The sequence below is a fragment of the Octodon degus genome, unplaced genomic scaffold, assembly GCF_000260255.1.
Source record: "Octodon degus isolate 3935 unplaced genomic scaffold, OctDeg1.0 scaffold00139, whole genome shotgun sequence".
NCBI lineage: Eukaryota > Metazoa > Chordata > Mammalia > Rodentia > Octodontidae > Octodon > Octodon degus.
In genome coordinates this window covers 6,834,789-6,854,788 of record NW_004524715.1, presented here as the reverse complement: position 1 = coordinate 6,854,788, position 20,000 = coordinate 6,834,789, and the positions used below count along the sequence as shown (strand labels likewise).

The 20,000-nt window shown below is 38.9% G+C and overlaps 1 protein-coding gene across 2 annotated transcripts in view; it reads right to left on the bottom strand.

The window, feature by feature from the left end:
* The window catches only part of Usp15 (ubiquitin specific peptidase 15), a 124,500-nt gene extending 104,751 nt beyond the window's left edge, over positions 1-19,749 (bottom strand). The window contains exon 1 of one of the 2 annotated variants that reach the window (XM_004641637.3): positions 19,506-19,749. In XM_004641637.3, coding sequence (XP_004641694.1) covers positions 19,506-19,594 — 89 coding nt within the window. In that variant the 5' untranslated portion in view covers positions 19,595-19,749. The remainder of the gene's footprint in view (positions 1-19,505) is intronic. The other variant, XM_004641636.3, reaches the window with a different exon arrangement.
* Between the last annotated feature and the right edge of the window lie 251 nt (positions 19,750-20,000).

Genomic DNA, 20,000 nt, shown 5'->3' with positions numbered 1-20,000 from the left:
TCCACATGAACCAGCCAGTGCAGATTTCACCAACTTCACCACTAGGCTGCATCCTTGCTAAGTGGGAAGGGAAGGTTTGACCCTACCGATTTAAAAAAGAGCAGCTTATCTACTATGGCAACATGGTTTGGGTTTGGTATAAAGTAGGCAAGAGAGAGGTATGGGATGGCAGTTTAAATTGTGAGAATGGACTACAGCACTTGCTTAGACAGAGTGCAGCTGCTGGGTTTGATCCCAGAGTGCCTGCCTGCCCCGCCCCTGGGGTGTGCTGAGAGTGATTGAGACTGGGCATGGTGATGCATGCCTGTAAACTCAGTGCTTGGGAGGTTGAAAACAGGACAGCACTGATGAGTCTGATCTACATAGTGAGAACCTGCAGACCCTGTCCTAAATACATTTAAAATAAACAGTGAGACTATTTTTCAGTTTAACTGTTTCTACTTAAAACAGAAGATGAACAACTTCTGACATTGCTAGTCCTATGGATAACCCAGTACTATTATGGACTACTGGACTATATTGGATTATTCTGCTGAATTCACGCACCTACAATATTTAAATGGCAATGGAATACCCATCTCTGACAAAACTAAACAAAAAAAGAGGATACAAATGAAGGACCATTTTGTATCTGGATATACAGGATAGATATACAACTACCTTCTCTTAATTCAATGAGAAGAAAGATTTGTACTAATAGTGTTTGGACAGGACAACATGTCTACATCTTGTACTATGAATAATCACTATGAAGACAATAATATGCAATGAATTAATTATTGAAACTGTCCTATCAATTGGTTTTGAAACTGTCTCATTGCTGTTTCTCAATAAAATTAATAATAATAATGATTAAAAAAAACACCCCACAAAAACCCAGAAGATGGGCTGCAATCCCTTATGTCTAGGCTTCTGTGAATCTTTGTCTTAGGAAAAGCCCAGAAACCTGGTATTCAACATGGTCCTTCAGACAGGGAAAGCTATCTTCAATAATCATATCCTCAAATCCCCACCTATCTCTAAGGGGGGTATGCGCCTTTCCCATCTGTTTCATGAAGAAACATCAAATGGATTCCCAGACATCTGTGACTTAATTGCTGGACATGGCCTTTCCTTTGTACAACAATCAAGATCTGGAAGACGGTCAAAAGAGAAAGGCTAAGATTACAGGTGTTGAAATTGGCAATGCTTTAAACTCACCTAAATCAGCTAAGGGAAAACCCAAAACTAATCAAGGAAAGAACTGGTGTTTCAAATACATAAAGTGTAGACCCAGGGTCCCTGCTCCCAGAGAGGGACTAGGCCAGCCAAAACTCTCAGATCCTGCTCTGACAATTAAGTGACCACTGAAGGACCCTACAATGTCCTTGTCCACAGATATTACTCTCTTATGTGGAAGCCTAGCAATGTTGGATGTCATGGATAAACTAATTTAATTTACTTCATTCAGTTTTGACTTTGTTCTTTGGAAAACCTACCTCTATGATTACAGCCATAGTTGGGGTTGAGAAACCTATAGTTAAAGATTTTTTATTCTTGCTCTGATACATCTCTTTTAAAGGCCAAATGTTTAACCATGAGTTTCTCATTGTCCCACAGTGTCCTACTCCCTTATTAAGAAGAAATTTATGCAGGCTTGCCATCAGCACAAAGTGGGGCTTCTCAACCTCCCCTATAACACCTTATGTTGGTACTTCTTAAATATCTGTAATGTTTGAAAAATAAAATTTCAGTAATCAGAAAAAAGAAAAAGAAGAAATTTACTAGTAGAATTAGAGACAATTCTCAAATTCTGGCAAAGGCCAAAATGGATTTACCTGTTGGGACTACAGTAAGTGTCCTTGACCAAATTAGCCAACAGGTGATCTTGTTATGTGGTATAATAGAATACCTGGTAGGGCAAATTTAGATATGCCAGTAGTTACAAAACTGAAAGACCACAGCTTATTTCTTAACTGAAAGCTCAGACAGGTTTCTCAAATATGGCCTTGTGCAGCCTTGTCAGTTCCTCAGTTCCCCTTCAATGCTCTCTCCTCCAGAGGAAGTAAGAAAGTTGACAATGTTTTTTATAGAAATTAAACATGCCCTTACTCTGGCTTCAGCGGTGAGGAAACTTGACATAAGAAAACTCTTCTTCCTCTACATATCCGAAGAAAGGAATTGCTTTCTGTGTGAGGCTAGGAAGAGAACCGCACCCAGTGGCATATTTTTCAAAGTTAGATGGAATGGCTTCTGGATGAGCAACTTGTCTGAAAGAAGTAGGCACTGCAGCTATGAGAATAATATTAACCTTACAACAGAGGTTAGAAGTCTGGACTCCCCATCAAGTCACAATTATTCCGGAAACAAAAAGCTACTTGAGGTTAATGGGAATGGCTTGCTAAATATCAGGTAATGCTAGCACTTAGATAACACTGAGGTTATTATATAAACTTGCATTATGCTTAATACCACTTCTCTAATGCCTTCAGGCCTAGAAGTTAACTACTTTTGTGAACAAGTGATCTCCCAGACTTATGCAAGCAGGCAGGACATCAGTGACCTGCCCCTCTAAGACCATGAAGAGGTATGGTTCGCTGAAAAAAGTAACTTTGTCCAAGAAAGGTATCAAAAGACAGGTTATATAGCTGTCAGTTCAAAATAGGCCACTAAAGCCAACCTCCACCATGGATCTCTGCTCAAAAAGCAGAGCTCATAGCCCTTCTTGAGAAAAGGCAAAAAGTAAACTATCTATACAGACTCCAATATGATTATTTCATTATTTCTTATTTTTTGTATCAGGGATCAAACTGAAGACCTTGCGCTTGCCTGGCAGATGCTTACATTGCTGAGCTGTACCTCCCTGGCCCACAAATATGCCTTCCTAGTGCATTACATGCCTATCCAACTATCTGGAGAGAAGGACCTTGCTGACTAATAAGCAATCATCTATAAAACATAAGCACGTCATTCTACAACTTCTAAAAGTAGTCTGTCTTCTTAAGCAGGTCACCGTCATTTATTGCAAAGGATCCCAAACAGACATATCTAAGAGTCTGTCGGGAGCAGCTGAAATGGGAAATTGGTCATGTATGTGAGGGCAGGGCAAGGCTACAGTACCTACTACCTCAGTCTTGAGAAAAGTAAGTATCCTGCCTGGACAATTCTGGTCATCAGTGGCTAGGCAATCTTATGTGTTGTGATACTAACTTTGCAAAGGTAAAAATAAATGCCCCGTAATTTAGAATGTGGTTCTCTGGGTCCTTTGCCCTCCAGGCAAACAGACCTCCACCTGAACCCAGCTCTTGTCTTTTTGTCTATCTTCTCATTCCTGCCACCATTTCTCCCCAGGGTGCACCAAGAGAACAATAATGAGTCCTCACAAAAGATCTCCCTGGGAAATCAAAAAGGCTGATAGGGATGCAAGAGTAGGCACCCTCAAAACAGTTCCTGAATCTCCACTTCTTTAAGAAATTTAATGACAAACAATAAAAATTCTACATAGGAAATAGTCACTAGAATTTTTACAGGACTAAGAAGAAAGCGATTGCGGAGAACCTCTGGAAGACCTGATGCTCCTCTTCAGAAAGCTCTAGGTCCAGATAAGCAGAGTCATTAATGATGTTAATTTATCAATCTTAAATAGGTACATGTACTGAGGCTGTTTTTAGTTAGATCCATTATATGAGTAATCTTGCTAAGGTTATGGTTCTCAATAGTTTATCTAACCTTCCATGTCAGCCTTTGTCCTCCACAAGAAGCATTGAAATCTGACCTTTTCCTCTTATTTGGGTTCTATATCCTCAATATAATCATAGACATTCTTTCTCCCACCAAAACAGGCAATTCAGTGGTCACTAATTCTTTGTTCATCGTCTTTTAGCACTTTTATCTCTTCAGCCCAGCCAGTGAGCTACAACATCCCAAGATAGTTGCAAAGTACATAATCCAGGGGTGTAGCTACATTTCATGTCACATGGGGTAATTCTTCAATTTGCTGCCCTCCCACTCAGGGCAGTCTTTCAATTTGCTGCCCTTCAACATACCTGAATATACTGATCTATTTACATAGAAAATTTTAAAAAATTAGAAAATTAAAATAAGTATAGAGAAAATGTAGATGACTTTTTACAAATATTAAAGAAAAATTACAGTAACCTACAATGTTAAAGTAGAAAATTAAAATTCAACGGACTGGAATCTTAGCTGTTGTAAGAGTACATTGTTACAATATAATTTTCCTTTTGACCAATAAAACTGCCCCCAAAATGTGCCACCCAGGGCAGATGACCCCAACTACTTCTCTCAGCTCACCACTGATATAATCCCCAGTAGGTAGGGTTTACAGCCTCTTCAGGCAGAAGAAGCAATAGAAGACAGACTTCCACTCTGTCATTGTCTCATTAAAAAAATATGGAGAAATGTGTCACTCTGGGGGAAACGAGACAGGAGGCTAGAGTGTGGCAACGCTGGCTGAGAAAGAAGGTGCGACCTGTTTGCTGCAAAATCCCAGGACACATGTGCAGATGGATTTCTCATGAAAACTTGAGCAAGTTTTCAATAGGATAGCATGGACCTAATGTCAGCCTGAAGAATGGGTAACAGAAAAAGCACAGTGAGTTTTTGCTACTATTCTTCCTTGCATGAAAGTTCTTGCTCTGCAATCTCTTTTCTTTCCTACCTTTAATAAAATCGTGTTAATTTTAACAAAAAACATCAAATATAGTAATAATAAATGTTGGCAAGGCTTGGAGAAAAGAGAACCGTTCTACATTGTTGGTGAGAATGTAAACCAGTATAACCACAAGAGTTAAAGGCACCATAATACAGTGATACATGGCATACTCATGTTTATAGCAGCGCAATTCGTAATAAGTAAGTCTTGGAAATGGCCTATATGCCCATCAACAGATGAATAAGGAAAATATACTATTTATATACAATGGGATACTACCCTCCCATAAAGAATAAAGTCCAGTCGCTTGTAGGTAAATGAATGCACCCTGAGGACCATAGTATTAAGTGGCATAAATCAGACACTTACATGAGAAACTCAAAATAAGAAATTAGAGACATCACTTTCAAATGGGAGGGGATGAAGACATGGAGGGGCTAGAGAGGGAAAGGGGATGATAAGAATTGGAAAATATCATGTACATAGATCTGTGAATGGGCAGGGGACCAAAATACAGTAGTAAGGAGGGAGAAATGGAAGATGTAAAATTAAAATTTGTTATGGATATGTACAAATGATCATGATAAATATAATCATCATGTACTACTAATATGTACTAATAAAAAATTTTTGATGTTATCTCCTGAAATCAGACTTAAGTAGATTCTCATTCACTGTGAAGCCTTAAACAAGTTCAGTGGTAATGAAACCCTTATATTGTTTATCTTAATTGGAATTCATTCAGTCAAAAATTTTGAAGGCCTACTATGCATGTGCTCATCCACATAAGATGTTTAGCAAAACAGATAGTTTTCCTTTATTAATAGAATTCAGAGTCAGACAGAGAAATAATCAAGATACAGTATATAATAACATATTGTGTTGTGAATGAAAGGAATGGGGAACTATGAAAGCATACAATAGGGGCACTATTTAGATAAAGGAAAATCTTCCTGAAATGTAACATTTTAGCATCTAAATGGAAATGATTCCAGGAAAAGTATGAAGAAAAGCTACTGAAATTGAAAGATCATATGCTAGGGCTAGGACTTTCAGAAATTTTATGTTGGAGGAACTGAATAGTTTCAGTGTATGAGAAAGAAAATCAAAATATTAAACACTATTGGTAGAAGCAGACCAAGTCACACTATATGATTTTTAAGTACCTAAAAAAACAGTAATAAGGATTTTATCCTAAGTGCACTCTCTTATGGCTTCTATCTAGATGTCCCCCCAAGTCTCATAGGTGGGGCCTTGGGGAGGTGACTGGATCATAGGCGCATGAAATCAGTGGATTAGTTCACTAATGAGTTTATATTAAATGTGATGTCGGCAAGCGAAGCCCAGAGGAGGTGGACTACTGCAAATGTGTGGCCTACAAGGGCCTAGCCCTCCCTCTTCCCTTCATGTCTCTCTGCGTCCCACAGCCATGCAATGAGCTGCCTCTCCTCTGCCATGCCTCCTAGCCTTGGAGCTGGGAGACTGTGGACTGAAATCACTACAAACCTCTATAAATCCCTGCTCCTTTAATTTATGTCAGGTATTATGTCTCTGTGATGAGCAAGTAACTAAAATACACTGGAAATTATTGAGAAAGATTTTTAACATGGCAGAGAGACGATTTGATGTACATTTCATGACAATCACTGGGAATATTTCCTAAGATTACTAAGTTAGGAAGATCAAACATATGTGGAACACTTAAAAAGCTCACGGTAAAGTTACCTTAAGAGTACTTTTTTGTTCTTTTTAGTTTTTTTTATTAAGAGCACTTCAAAAGAAATTTTTGGTATTAAATATTTTGAAGGTCTTAAGAACTCTGTATCGTTACCTAAACAAAATAGTTTCCCACAGCTCTAGAGGAATTGGGGACTTTGGGGTCCATTTTAACAGTCTTCAAATAGAGTACAGCCATCATAAAAAACAAAAAAGTCAGTGCCTCCCCCACTTGAGACAGAGACAGGAGGTAGGACAGAATTTCAGAAGTGTTTTGGTGGTTTTATATATACGCTAGAGGCAAATTTAAGACACACAGGAATAAGTAAATGAATCTGAAATAGCCCTAGATCTAGTAAGAGTTTAAAAGCAGCATAAAGAAATCCCAATAAGAGGGCTTAGGAAATCTCAGAGATAATGAATATAAATATAAAATACAAATATGTATTTATTTTGAAGATGTTTATTCTGTTAAGTTTCAGAAAAATGTTCTTGCTTAACTGCCTAATATTTACAAAAGTATGTTTTAAATCTTGTTCACTCTACAGAGTAAACATAGCCATTCTTTCACAAGAATACACAACAGCACATTTACCCTCTGAAAAATATTTATAATTATCTCACACAAAATTAACAACAAGAAAATTCTCCATGCTACTTTACTCATCTAATTCCCCACTTAATGAAATGTCTAAACTACATCTGAATGGTGATAATGTAACACGAGGCTTAACATTGAGGAGATATTTAACAGTACCTAGTATTTTAAGTTATTGTAACTCAGATATTTCACTGAAATTTCAGTAAATTTTTAAAAATACCACTAAAACTCAGAATTTCAGTTTCAGTACATAAAGATAATGAATTGCTTTCAAATAAACCAACAACCTGGTTTACCTTCTCTTTTTATCTTAATTTTCAGATTTCTAGCAGTTCTAACCTATTTTTTGCTCTGCACATATTAGCTCCATTAGGTAGCAAGAACTAATTTTATGACCTCTTTTTAGATCTCAACTAAGACAAAAAACCTAAGGAGGCCATGTTACAATATTTTTAATTTTTCATCTAAAATACATATATAATCAATGATATCAGAAATACGTATGCCTCTTGTACTGACTGATGCATTGTGTCAACTTGAGAAGTTTAGAAGTTTAATTAAGTGACTCAGCAGAGAACTAGGATTCTTAGTTTGTAAACATCCTCATCCTGTGCAAGAGGAGGGCATGGACACTGAGTCCTACAGCCCCAGGATAGCTTATTTATAAGTAAGAGAGAGAAGCTGGCTAGAAGCAGCAGCTGCTACCCTTCCCTTTACTCTTTGCTGTTTTCTGCTGCCATGAACTGCTGCTCTCTGCCATGTGCCACTCTGCCTGGAAGCCAGCCGAGTATAGACTGAAACCTCCACAAACTGAGCTAAATAAACCTTTCCTTCCTTAAGTTTGGGAGTTGAGGGGATGGGGAGATAGCTCAGTAGAATTAAGTGCTTTCCTGGCAAGTGCAAGGGCCTGAATTCAATCCCCGGTTCAGCCAAAAAAAAAAAGTTTGGGAGTTGGGTATTTTGTCCCAGCAATGAGTAAAAAGTAACTTAGATTTTGGTAGAAGAGGAGTGGGGTTGTTGATGTGACTACCTTGGCTTATGGGAAGAGACAGGAAAGGCTTGGAGATGTTGCCTACTAGCAAACTACTAGAACGCCTCCGGCTCTTCTGTATGGGAGATTCTGATCATGGCTCAAAAGATCAGAAAGCTAATAGAAAGCCTGCCTGTAAAGACCAGGCTAGGGAGGTTTCTGCTAGGAGGAAGGACTGCATGGGTGGGACTGCAGATAATTTGTATTATGGCTTAAGCAGAATGTTTGTCTGCATTTTGCTACTGTCCAGAGACTCTGCCTGAGACAGAGTTTAAGCAAAATAGACTAGTTAATCCTGCAAAAGAAATCTCAAGGCAGTTGAATGTTGAAGCAGTGGCACAGCTATTGTTGGGGGCTTTTAATCAGATATAGGTTGAGAGTCAAAAGCAAAGAGCCCAGTGGGGATGATTTAAAATGCTGTAAGTTTGGCCAGAAAAGAAGCGCCAAGAAGGCTATGGACTACAAAGACAGAGCTAAGCTCTCCATTGCTCAGGAGGAAAAGAATAGAAAAGATGTCCTGAGGGCCTCACAGGTGGTGGCAGGTTCTCACCCTTTGCAGCCTCAGAATAAAGGTGAGGGACTCTGCTTTGAGGAGAAAGCTGCAGAGCCTATGTTCCAGATGGAGGCAGCAGCCACACCAGGTTCCAGAATGGTGGCGGCATACAGAATTTGTTCCTAGGAATCAGGATCAGAGTGCTCAGCAATCTAGGCACTCAACCCCTACAGCCAAGAAAGAAGAAAGCCTGGCTATTGCTCCAGCTGGCAGCAGATCTTGGCATCAACCACATGGCGCTGGTTTTAGGTGCATTCAGAATGGAGGAGTTCGGAGGTTAAGAAGGCATCCACCTAGATTTCAGAAGGCTTGGGAGGCCAGGCAATGTGCCCCTGAGAGGACATTGTATAAATCTGTGAGAAACCTATTCAGTGGAAACCTCAGAGTTTGAAAAAGCCAGGAATGTGGATCATCTGAGGAAAACTGCAAGGAGGGAGCAAAGTCGGCCTAGGACAGAAGCCATGGGAGCTACCAGCAGAAGTGCTGTAGAGCCATGTAAAGCTTTTGGAACTCTCAACTCCTTACAGATTTACCTGGATGTTCTACATGGAACTACAGGACTTAATGTTTGCCCTTCTGGATTTTGGACTTGTTTTGGTCCCAGTGGTTTGTATCCTGCTGTGTGTACCTTTTGGAAAGGCAATGTTTATCCTATGCCTTTGAATGCTGGAAGTGTTTAACTTTTCATTTGTACAAGGGCTCACAACTAAATGTTTGCCTTAGACCTTGGAGGAGACTTGGGACTTGGATTTTTCAGCAATGCTGAAACTGTCAGGACTTAGACAACTCGTAGAGATGGACTAAAATGCCTTTTGCATAAAGGAATGTGCATGAGTCTTTGGGAGGGTGCCCAGGGGCAAAATGCCATGTTTCTAATGTAATACAAGGCTCACATTGTAAAATGTTAATAAGCATGTCTATGTACCTAGAAACTGGTTTAAGGACATGTCTGGTTGCCAAGTTGACAAGGGGTGGATTGTACTGGTTGATACACTGTGTCAACTTCAGAAGTTTAGAAGTTTAATTAAGTGACTCAGCAGAGAACTAGGATTCTTAGTTTGTAAACATCCTCATTCTGTACAAGAGGAGGGCATGGACACTGTGTGAGTTCTACACCCCCTGCCCCAGAGTAGCTTGTTTATAAATATAAGTAGGGGAGAGAGCACAGCTAGAAGCAGCAGCTGCTACCCTTCCCTTTACTCTTTGCTGTTTTCTGCCGCCATGAACTGCTCCTCTCTGCCATATGTCACTTTGCCTGGGAGCCAGTGGAGTATAGACTGAAACCTCCAAAAACTGAGCTAAATAAACCTTTCCTTCCTTAAGTTTGGAAGTTGGGTATATTTTGTCCCAGCAACCAGTAAAAAGTAACTGAGACACCCCTCCATACTAAAAACATTCTGTAACTATATGTGACATATAAGTTCAAATAAACATTTATGAAGCAAGAAGAGAATATGATAATGTTTGACCTTTACTATATTAATTTCCTGAGCTAACTTTTCCATACTTGGAAGAACTGAAGAGGGAAAGAGTGAAGCAAGGAAGAAGTGAAAGAAGACAAGTAGGAAAAAAAGAAGAAACAACACTAAGAAAAATTAGGATTTCTTCCAAACGAAAGCACCTACAATCAACTTACTGTATTATCATACGCAGACATACATGAAGAAGATCCATGTACATAGTATCAAAATGTAGCTAAAGAGGGCAAGATTACTCAGCAGACTAAGTGCCTGCTTTGGCAAGTGCAGAGACCAAGGTTTGATCCCTGGTCCTGCACACTGCGCTGGCCTTGCCCGCAGGACATGCTGAGCTCGCTACCAAGTATGGTTACCAATCGCTGAGGCTGAACACAGGAGGATCACTACAAGTCTGAGCTGCATAGTGAGACCCTGTACCAAATACATAAATTAAAAAAAAAAGTAGCTAAAGAAAATTGCTACAAATACAAATATAGGCTCCCCCACAGCCCTCTATAGAAATTCTTAACCTGAACCTTGCATTTATCATTCCAAAACTGTATATTTTTCTTACATAACTGTACTTACAAAAACAAAATGGTAATTTTTTAAACATCTAAATAGTGCATGACTTTTTTCACTTTTAGGATTAATTTAGGATGCTTTTTTGTCTTTTTGAGACAAGTCTTGCTATGTACTTTAGGATGGACTTGAGCTCACTTTGTAGCCCAGACTGGTACAGAAGTTGCACCCTGCCTCAGCCTCCTGAGTGTTGGGATTACCGCATGCCACCATGCCTGGCTGCTACTCCTTTTCAGCTGCTAAGGTTGCTGCCCTACCTCCTTCCATAGAAATACTGTAAATGTCTTTTTTATAATTAACACACTCACCTATATGTTTATAATAATGTAGTGTTTATGCCTTTGGGGCATGAGGTTTAGAAATAAAAGATACATACATTAAATGACATACAACTTTCACTGAGTGAATATTACCATACTAGATATCTCTAAGACATAAAGGGGTAGATATTTCCTGAGAAGTAAAAAGACAACTTGTTAAAATAGGAGACTATATATAAGGGCTAACGAAGTATTAACAATTTAAGAATACTACAAAATAGCATTTCAAGTAACATAAACTAGCATATGTAGAAATCAAAACAAACATGGAAAAGCACCTTCTAGAGGGCTCAATACTTCCAATTTCAAAACTTTCTACACATCTACAGTAGTTAAGCTAGTGTGACACTGACATAAAGACAGACATATATATTGATGGAATAGAACTTACTTTTACAATTGACTGATTTTTTTTTACCAGGGTGCCATGACAACTCCACAAGAGAAGTGGATATCCACAAGCAGACAAATGAAATTGGCCTACCAAAATTAACTCATTGAAATCACAGACCAAAATGTCAGTTAAAACTATAAAACTTGTGAAAGTATAGAAATAAATCTTCATGATCTTAAGTTAGACAAAACCTTCTTAGTAATGACACACAATGCAAAAATGACAAAGAAAAAAAAATACACTGGACTGCATTAAAATGAAAACTGCTTCAGTGGACAATAGACACTATCAATAAAATGAAAAGAAAACCCATAGGTAGTACAAGTTTTTTCACAACATCTATTTGACAAGTGATTTGTATCTAGTATAAAGAATTCTTGGGTCTGGGGAGATAGCTCAGTAGAATAAGCACTTGCCTGGCAAGCACAGGGTCCTGAGTTCAATCCTCAGTACCGCAAAAAAAAAAAAAAAAAAAAAAAAAAAAAAGAATTCTTACAATTTAATAAAAACCAAATCTTAAAATTTGGCAAAGGAGCCAAAAAGACACCCAAGGAAGACATATAAATGGTCACTAAGCAGATGAAAAGAGGCTCAACATCCTTAATTATCAGAGAAATATAAATTAAAATCTTAATGTCACATCCACTTAATGACAACTATAATGAAAGAAATACAAGGAAGTAAAAAAGGTGTACAAATACTGGAGCCCTCATATACCACCATTACAGGTAATGTAAAATGCTGTTCAGAAAACAGTGCCACAGCACCTCAAAAAATTAACCACAGACTTAACAATCCCAATTAGGTATATATGCAAGACAAATGAAAACCTACACATGGATGTTCATAGTTATAATAGTCAAAAATTAGAAACCAAAATGTCCATCATCCCATGGGTACATAATTAAACATGAATAGTTGTCAAAAATAGTTGATACATGTTACAATATGATGAACCTGAAAATACTATGCTAAGTGAAAGAATGCACACAAAAATTACAAAATTATATAATTACACTTAAATAATGTAATACCCAGAATAAGCAAATAGGAAGACAGAAAGTACAAGTGTAGTTGACCAGAGTAGTAGAGTCTAGGGGGGAAATTGAAGGTGAGTGATATATAGGTATGGGATTCCTTTTCAGGATGATGAAAATATTCCTGAATTTAATGTGACAACAGTTACACAACTTAGTGAATATACTGAAACCCAGAGGAGTGCTCGCTTCGGCAGCACATATACTAAAATTGAAACCCAGAGGATTGTCTACTTAAGTGGGTGAATTGTATGACATGTAAATTATACCTCAGTAAAGATTATATATTATATATTATATATTATATATTATATATTATATATTATATATTATATATTATATATTATATATTAATGTGGGCTGAGCCGGCCACCGAGACCCGGTGTGGTGTCATGCATGTCTGTAATCCCAGTGCTGAGGGGGCTGAAAACAGGAGGATCACTCTGAATCCAAGCTGTGTAGTGAGAGCCTGTACTAAATGCATAAGAAACATATTGTTATGTGTACAATTTTCAAAAAGTGAAGTGGAAGGGCTATAGAATTACAGATGGGATTATAAAGACTGATTTTATAGAAACTAATCGAGCTATGTGTGAAGTAAAAGTGAGAAGTCAATAAGATGAATTATTTAAAAAACAGGAATGATGTATAAAGCCAGTAAAGAATTGGAAATGTCACCTGTATCACTGCAAAGAAGTAAAGCTAAACAAAGAAGATGCAGAAAATTCTATGGATTCGTTATAAAGATAACAGATGAAAGTGGTGTTTGTCCAGTAGGACAAGGTGTCAGTTTTTGACTTTAATGCTGTTAAGTACTCATCTCTTAAAAAAACAAAACAAAACTAAAACAAAACAACTGCTCTCATACTCTTGATGTGGCTCTATCCTCACATGAAGGCAGGTCAGGTAAAAGTGTATTGTAAAATGCTGAACCACTGACCAAGTATATAATTCTGCAACCTCAGTTTCTGTGTTTGCAAATGAGAACAGTAGCATTTTTTTCACATATGTTGAAAAAGCTCTTGAGATTATAAATGGGCAATAATTTTGTACACCATACCCAGTTGTCTGGTAGTAACTACATCTCTTCTTACAATAGAAAAGTTCAATTTAAAATCCATTCAAAAGGGCTGATGAGACAGCTCAGCAGACTAAGTGCCTGCAAGTGCAGGGACCAGGGTCCGAACCCCAACACCACATGCCATTCTGGCTGGCCACAGAGTCCAGGTGTGGTGGCGCATGCCTGTAATCCCAGCACTGGGGAGGCTTAGACAGGAGAATCACTATGAGTCTGAACTGTATATTGAGACCTTGTACCAAATACATAAATGAAAAAGGGGGAAAAAAGAATGTATGTTTGTATGTGTGTACATATGTGTATCTCTTTTTTTTGTGGCTGGCTCAGCCTGCCCTGGGGTTGAGGCTGGTGCCACATGCGGTGCTAGGGATTGAACCACAGTCCCTGAGCTCTGCCTAAGCTTGCCTAAGCAGGCACTTCAGATCGCTGAGTTGATGATCAAATCAGTACACATAATAAACCTTTATCAGTTGTTCTCCAACTTCCCCTCCTTCATTGGCCAATACACTGGAAGCTATCAACTCATTTTTGCCAATAATCATAGCTTAATAATAAAAATGGGGGCCGGGGAAATGGTTCAACAGAATAAGAGCTTAAGGGTCTGAGTTCAATCCCTGGTTCCGCCAAAAAAAAAAAAAAAAAGTGATTTCAAAATGAGGAAAGTGCAAGGTCCTGAGTTTGTACCCGGTACCAAAAAGAAAACTGCTCTAAACTCATGAGTGGACATATTCAATAACTAAGTAAAAATGTTCTATTAATGGTGACGCTACCAGGACTGTCAGCTTTTTAGGAAGACACTAAAAAGGCAAAATGCTTGTATATTCCACTACCTTAAACATATTCCTTGACTTCAAAATTCATTAAAGAATTGTTGGTAAAAAATATCAAACACTAATATTAGTGGTTTTTATGCTGGCTAGTTCTATGGATTCACAGTTCAGAAAGAACACTTCAGGGGCCGGTGAAATAGCTCAGTAGATTAAAGCACCTGCTTAGGCAAGTTTAGGCAAGTGCAGGGACTGAGGTTTGATCCCTGGCATGCCAGCTGTGCCCCTAGGGTAGGCTGGGCTGGCCAAAGTCCAGCGATAGTGGTGCATGCCTGTAATCCCAGTACTGGGGAGGCTGAAAACAGAATGATCACCATGAGTCTGAGCTGCATAGGGAGACCCTGCAACAACCAAATACATTTAAAAGAAAAAAAAAAGAACACTTCATTATATCTGTCATTTACAGGTAAACAATACTTTCTAAATATGGACAAAAGATTAAAACAAAATACCCTTCAGGATCTTACTATTTGATATATTATTTTGTAAAACAATAAAAGCTTACATTACTAATTTTTTTTTTGTTACTAATTTTTTTTTAAAAAAAATCTGTGTGTATGTACGTATGTATATATTTGGTACAGGGTCTATGCAGCTCAGATCGGTAGTGATTCTCCTATCTCAGCTGCCCCAGTGCTGGGATTACAAGCATGCACCACCAAACCTGGTTTTGATGGCCAACACCACGTACCCTAGGTTGCAGAGATTGAACCCCAGTCCTTGCGCTTGCCAGGCAGGTGCTTAGACAGCTGAGCTATCTCGCCAGCCCTCAAGTTACTGATTTTAAAAATTCAAAAGATCAACAGTAAATGATTCCAGATTCTTGTTTAAATGTGTTTCTGAATAAAGATGACATTTGTTCTACATATTCAGCAAGATGTTAAGATTTTCCACATATTCCATCATATCTAAACTGAATAGTCACAAGAGACAAGTGTGGGATAAAATGGTAGAATTCTGCTGCTAAATATAAAGTAGACTACATTTAAAAGGAAAAGTCCTTTTTTTCCCCAAAGTGAAACTATTTTAAATGAATCTTTAAGAGGCAGTTTGGGACAGTGATTTAAGGGCATGAACTAAAAATGGGGACAACTTAGGGTCAAATTCCAGCTGTACTACTGTGTAAACACCTCTGTGAGCCTAGATTTCTGTTCTGTCAAATATAAATAAATAATGGTACTAGTCCCCTAGACTGAAATGAGTAAATAAGACAAATAATGCTACTGATTGTAATACTGCAGATCATAGCAGTATTAAAACTAAATTTTAGTTTAAACTCGACAAACTAAATTTTTCTTATCATTTTATAAAAGTATCACTTAGTACTTTTCAAATGCTAATGGAAAAATGTATATGAAAAATGAAGCCTGCATATCACAAAAACAAAAACAAAATTAGTGGCTAGCTTTGGATCTTCTTGGCTAAAGAGGGTACATCAATCCTGGATTCACTAACAAATTTACAAAAAAAGAAAACAAATAAGCAATAAAACATTTCTACATTTTTAAACAACCAAAACGTGAAAAATACTTTATAATGTCACTATTTTGATCCTAATTTGCAGCAATTTACCAGTATTTTATGCTTTGCTTTTTGGCTTCGTTTTCTGTAAATGCTATCTGTGTACCTTATTTGGTGGTAAACATCCTGACACAATTAAAAATTAATTTTAACAGATTTCTTTTAGCAATCAAAAATGCTTTGGAGTTCATGTTAACTAACAGCATCTCGTAACATTAACAATTTTGTGATTTTAAGATTTTCCAGTAGTGTCACTAACATATGAAACCACATAAAGCCTTAAAGTCTAAGTAAAACAGCCAAATGGAATGTTCTAAAAACTAAAATCAATGTCTCCTGCCTAAAACTTCATTAATCAGATTCTTTAGAAATTTACTAAAACAAAAATACAGACCTCTTATATAACTCTAAACACTTACACTGCTCTCCCAGTTACTAAAATGATTTATAGATGAATAACAGTGAAAATGGGAGAAACGAAGTAGTGATTTTGATGATTTATAGTTACCTATTAATTCACAATAGGTCTATTTTCAAAGAGATTTCCAAAGAGAATAGTCACAGCCCATAACTTCCGTTGTAATTCATTCATTTAACTGTCATTACTTATATAGCTTTCTAACATACTAACACGTAATCAAGCATGAAAACTAAGCAAAGTTTTTTTGCCTCATCAGAAAAACCATCATGCATCTGAAAAGTTGTCTTTTCTCATTCTAAGATAATTTTGTTTCTTAATCCTTTTTATAGTTTCTAAATACTAAATTTTGTTCATGTTTTTCTGACTGTTAGCAGAACTGAAACACAGATCAACAGAAGCGTGGAGACTCCCACTTTCTTCCCTGTACAGATGTTACTTTCCTATCTCACCTTTTTAAGAAGTCCTGTGTAACTACATGTCTACTTATTTACTTCTCACTATAAAGTCTAGTATTGAGTATATTGAGACGCATTTTCCTCTTTATTTCAGACTTGTATAATCTACCTTCAACTCTAAAAAATTTCTAGACAAGTCACCTGCTGCTTGCAAATAAACAGAAACTCTACTACCCATGCAGACTAAAATCAATCTCTGTATTTGACTAGGTATTTGAGTTTGAGAAAATTCTTACCTCCAAGGTGCTCAAGAGCTAATTAACTAATTGATTCCATTTAATTCATTGATTTCTGACTGCAAACATCTGTATTAAGTGACCAAGAATAAATCTATGGTAAACCCATCATATTTTCTTAATAGTCCACTCTTTCTAAAACGGTTATATGAATATGCCAAGACAATGTTCATCTGAATATGCCGTTTCAGCTATGAAACAGGATTTGTAAAAATACCCACAGAAGACTAATTTTAAAAAGACATTAAAAAACTTTTAAAGACATCTGAGGGGCTGGTGAGATGGCTCAGTGGTCTAAAGCACCTACTTAGAACAAGCTTAGCAAAGCACAGAGACAGCAGTTCAATCCCCCAGCACCACATGCCAGCCAGCCCCGCCCCCTGGTGGGTTGAGCTGGCCACACACACACACACACACACACATAAATAAAATTAAAAAAAATCTGAAATTAGAAATCTTTGTTTCAAAAATGAGCCCCAAATTTAAATTATTAAATATCCTTATCAGTTCCGTATTCATGAGTTCATTATCAAATTTGTACTTGTTAAGTTATTCTCCTTAAAATTCTGAATTAAATTTTTGCTTTACACTATTTTTTCTTTTAGATAAGTTTCACCTGCCAATTTGCAAGTAAAATGACAACTAATGTGTAAACCAAATTGGTTTCTACAATAGTATTTTGTTCCTGCAATTTTTCTCCTTAAAAAAAAATCAATGTGGGAATAAAACTTGCACATTCTGCTGTTATCTATGTCCTGAGTCTCCTTTCTACTAAAAAAAGGCTCTAAAATGATTCAAATATGGACTTCCTTTTAAAATAGTTAACTCTTTAAAATGATTTACAGTAACCTTGCTAAAAGGCAAAAATACACTGATCTGAAAAATACCAAACTTCAAAAAGTTTAATGTCCATAATACACATACAGCTTCTATTAAACTGTAGTCAATGCTATGCATACAAAGATAGCATTTGAGAAACAATATCCATATTTTAACTTATGTTAAAATGGATATGCATGTTTTTATTTTCATGAGGTGTTACAGGCTGGGAGAATTAAAAATTTTAAATGTTGTTTAACAGACAATAAGAGAACCTGGCCTGATTTAATCTTTAAAAATCCTGAGGCCAAGGTAAACATATCCCTCCTAGAAAATGCCCAATTCTCAGTAATAAACATCTTAGGGACACTGCAATATGAATAATGACAATTCCTAAGTTATTTGAAGATCCTATTCTTGGCTGTAATGCAACAAGTGTGTATTTACACGCTTAAAGATTTTTGTGATAGAAACATAGTATGTGGCTTAACAAAGTAGATAACAGTACTAAGATTCAGATCAAAGTATACTTAAGTTCAAGTCCCAAGTCTGCCACCCATTAGTTTAACTGAAAATTATTTCATTACGGCATCTTGTCAGAATAGGTAGTGATGAAAAGGTGCCTAAAGCTTAGTATTTCATAAATATCTAATATTTTAGAATATTTAGTTGAATCAAGGTTAAGCACCCCATATTATAATTGTTACTGCCCATTATATAGACAAGTAACTCAGGTGCAATGACTTAAATGTTCTTGACTTAAGGTCATCTTGAAAGTTAAAACTCAAAAACTGAAATACCTCAGGTCCACACTTCTGCAAAAGCCAAAATCCTCTGTACAGAACATAACAGTGTTATGGTGACAGTGAGAAATGAAAAGTGTTTTATTATAATAAAGACTGGGGCACATAATCCTCCCAAAGCACAGTACATTCTGTCACACGTTCACATATTTTCAATTATTCTGGATGTCACTTACTTAGGTTGACAAGTATTCAAATGTCCTCATAATTCCTTCAGTATTTTAAGTGTAGTATAGCCTTCATATTTTACGAGTTCGAACATTTGCAAATACTTCAGCAGCCTCAAGTGGACTTATCTACTTTTTGCAGGCCTACTTTATCTTTCAAACAGGAGGGAAGGGATGCAATTCTAACAGAAACGCCTCCGGCTTCTACCAAATCTCCACCGAAGCACAAGAACCACGTGGTACCTCTCAGCAGCCTAAGGCCCCTTACTCCTCTCCCTCCTTTGGACGAGCTAAAAATTAAGGTTTCTTTTTCTCTTAAGCGGAGCCCTAACACACCTCCTGTGTAGTACCGACCGCAAACATCCTGCAGCCCGAGTCCCGGAAGCCTCCGAGAATCCGAATGGGGAACTCGGATGCCGACAATGCCGGGAGAGGAAATGACTGGAGTAAAGCGTGGGTGACCTGAAGAAGCCGGGGTCCAGGACCTGTCAGAACAGTGCAGACCCCAGGCGAAGCGCCGCGGCTTATCCTTGGGGAAGGCCGGAGGTGGGAGCGGCACTCGGGGAGGAACGGGGACGGAGAGCCCGCACGAGGAGGAGCCGCCGCCGCCGCCGCCGCCGCCCCTCCGTGCACGCCTCGCGGCAAGCACCCACACACCACAAGCCCCGCCGGCCCTCTTCCCGGTCCAACCTTTGCCCCCAAATCGCGCTGCCCAACACGGCCGCCGCCGGACCTGCCCGCACCTGTCACTAGCGAAAGACACCAGCCCGCACTTCCCGGCCGGGTCTCCGCCGCCCTCGGGCAACCGCGGCCACTTCCACCCCTTTCACCTACCAGGTGTCCCCTTTGCGGAGCGAGGTCTTGAGCAGCGTGGCGATGTCTGAACGCTGGGTTTCCAGATCCGCCGCTCCGCCTTCCGCCATCTTCTTCCACTAGCGGCAGCGGAGGCGGCAGCGACGGCAGCGACGGCGGCGGCACGCCCCAGAGCATTGTGGGAATGGCGTCCCCACGGCCCCGCCCAGTCGGCAGGTCGAAACCAAAAGAGACGCGCGGGAGGGGGGCGGGTGCCGCGGGGCAAGAGGAGGCTCCGGGGGCGGGCCGGGCGAGCGGCTGCGGTCTGCTGCCCCCCACCGGTCCCCGCCCGTCCAGCACCTCGCCTTGGCGGCCTCCGGCCCGGGACCGCCTGCTCTCGCCTCTCCAGCGGAGGGCTGCGCCCGGGTGCTGCGGCCCGCGCCCCCTCTGCTCGGCCCACACCCCCGCTGCCCGCAGCCGCCCGAAAAGTCCTACTTGCGCACTCACTCCTGCTCGAGGGGAGGGCGGGGCGGGGCC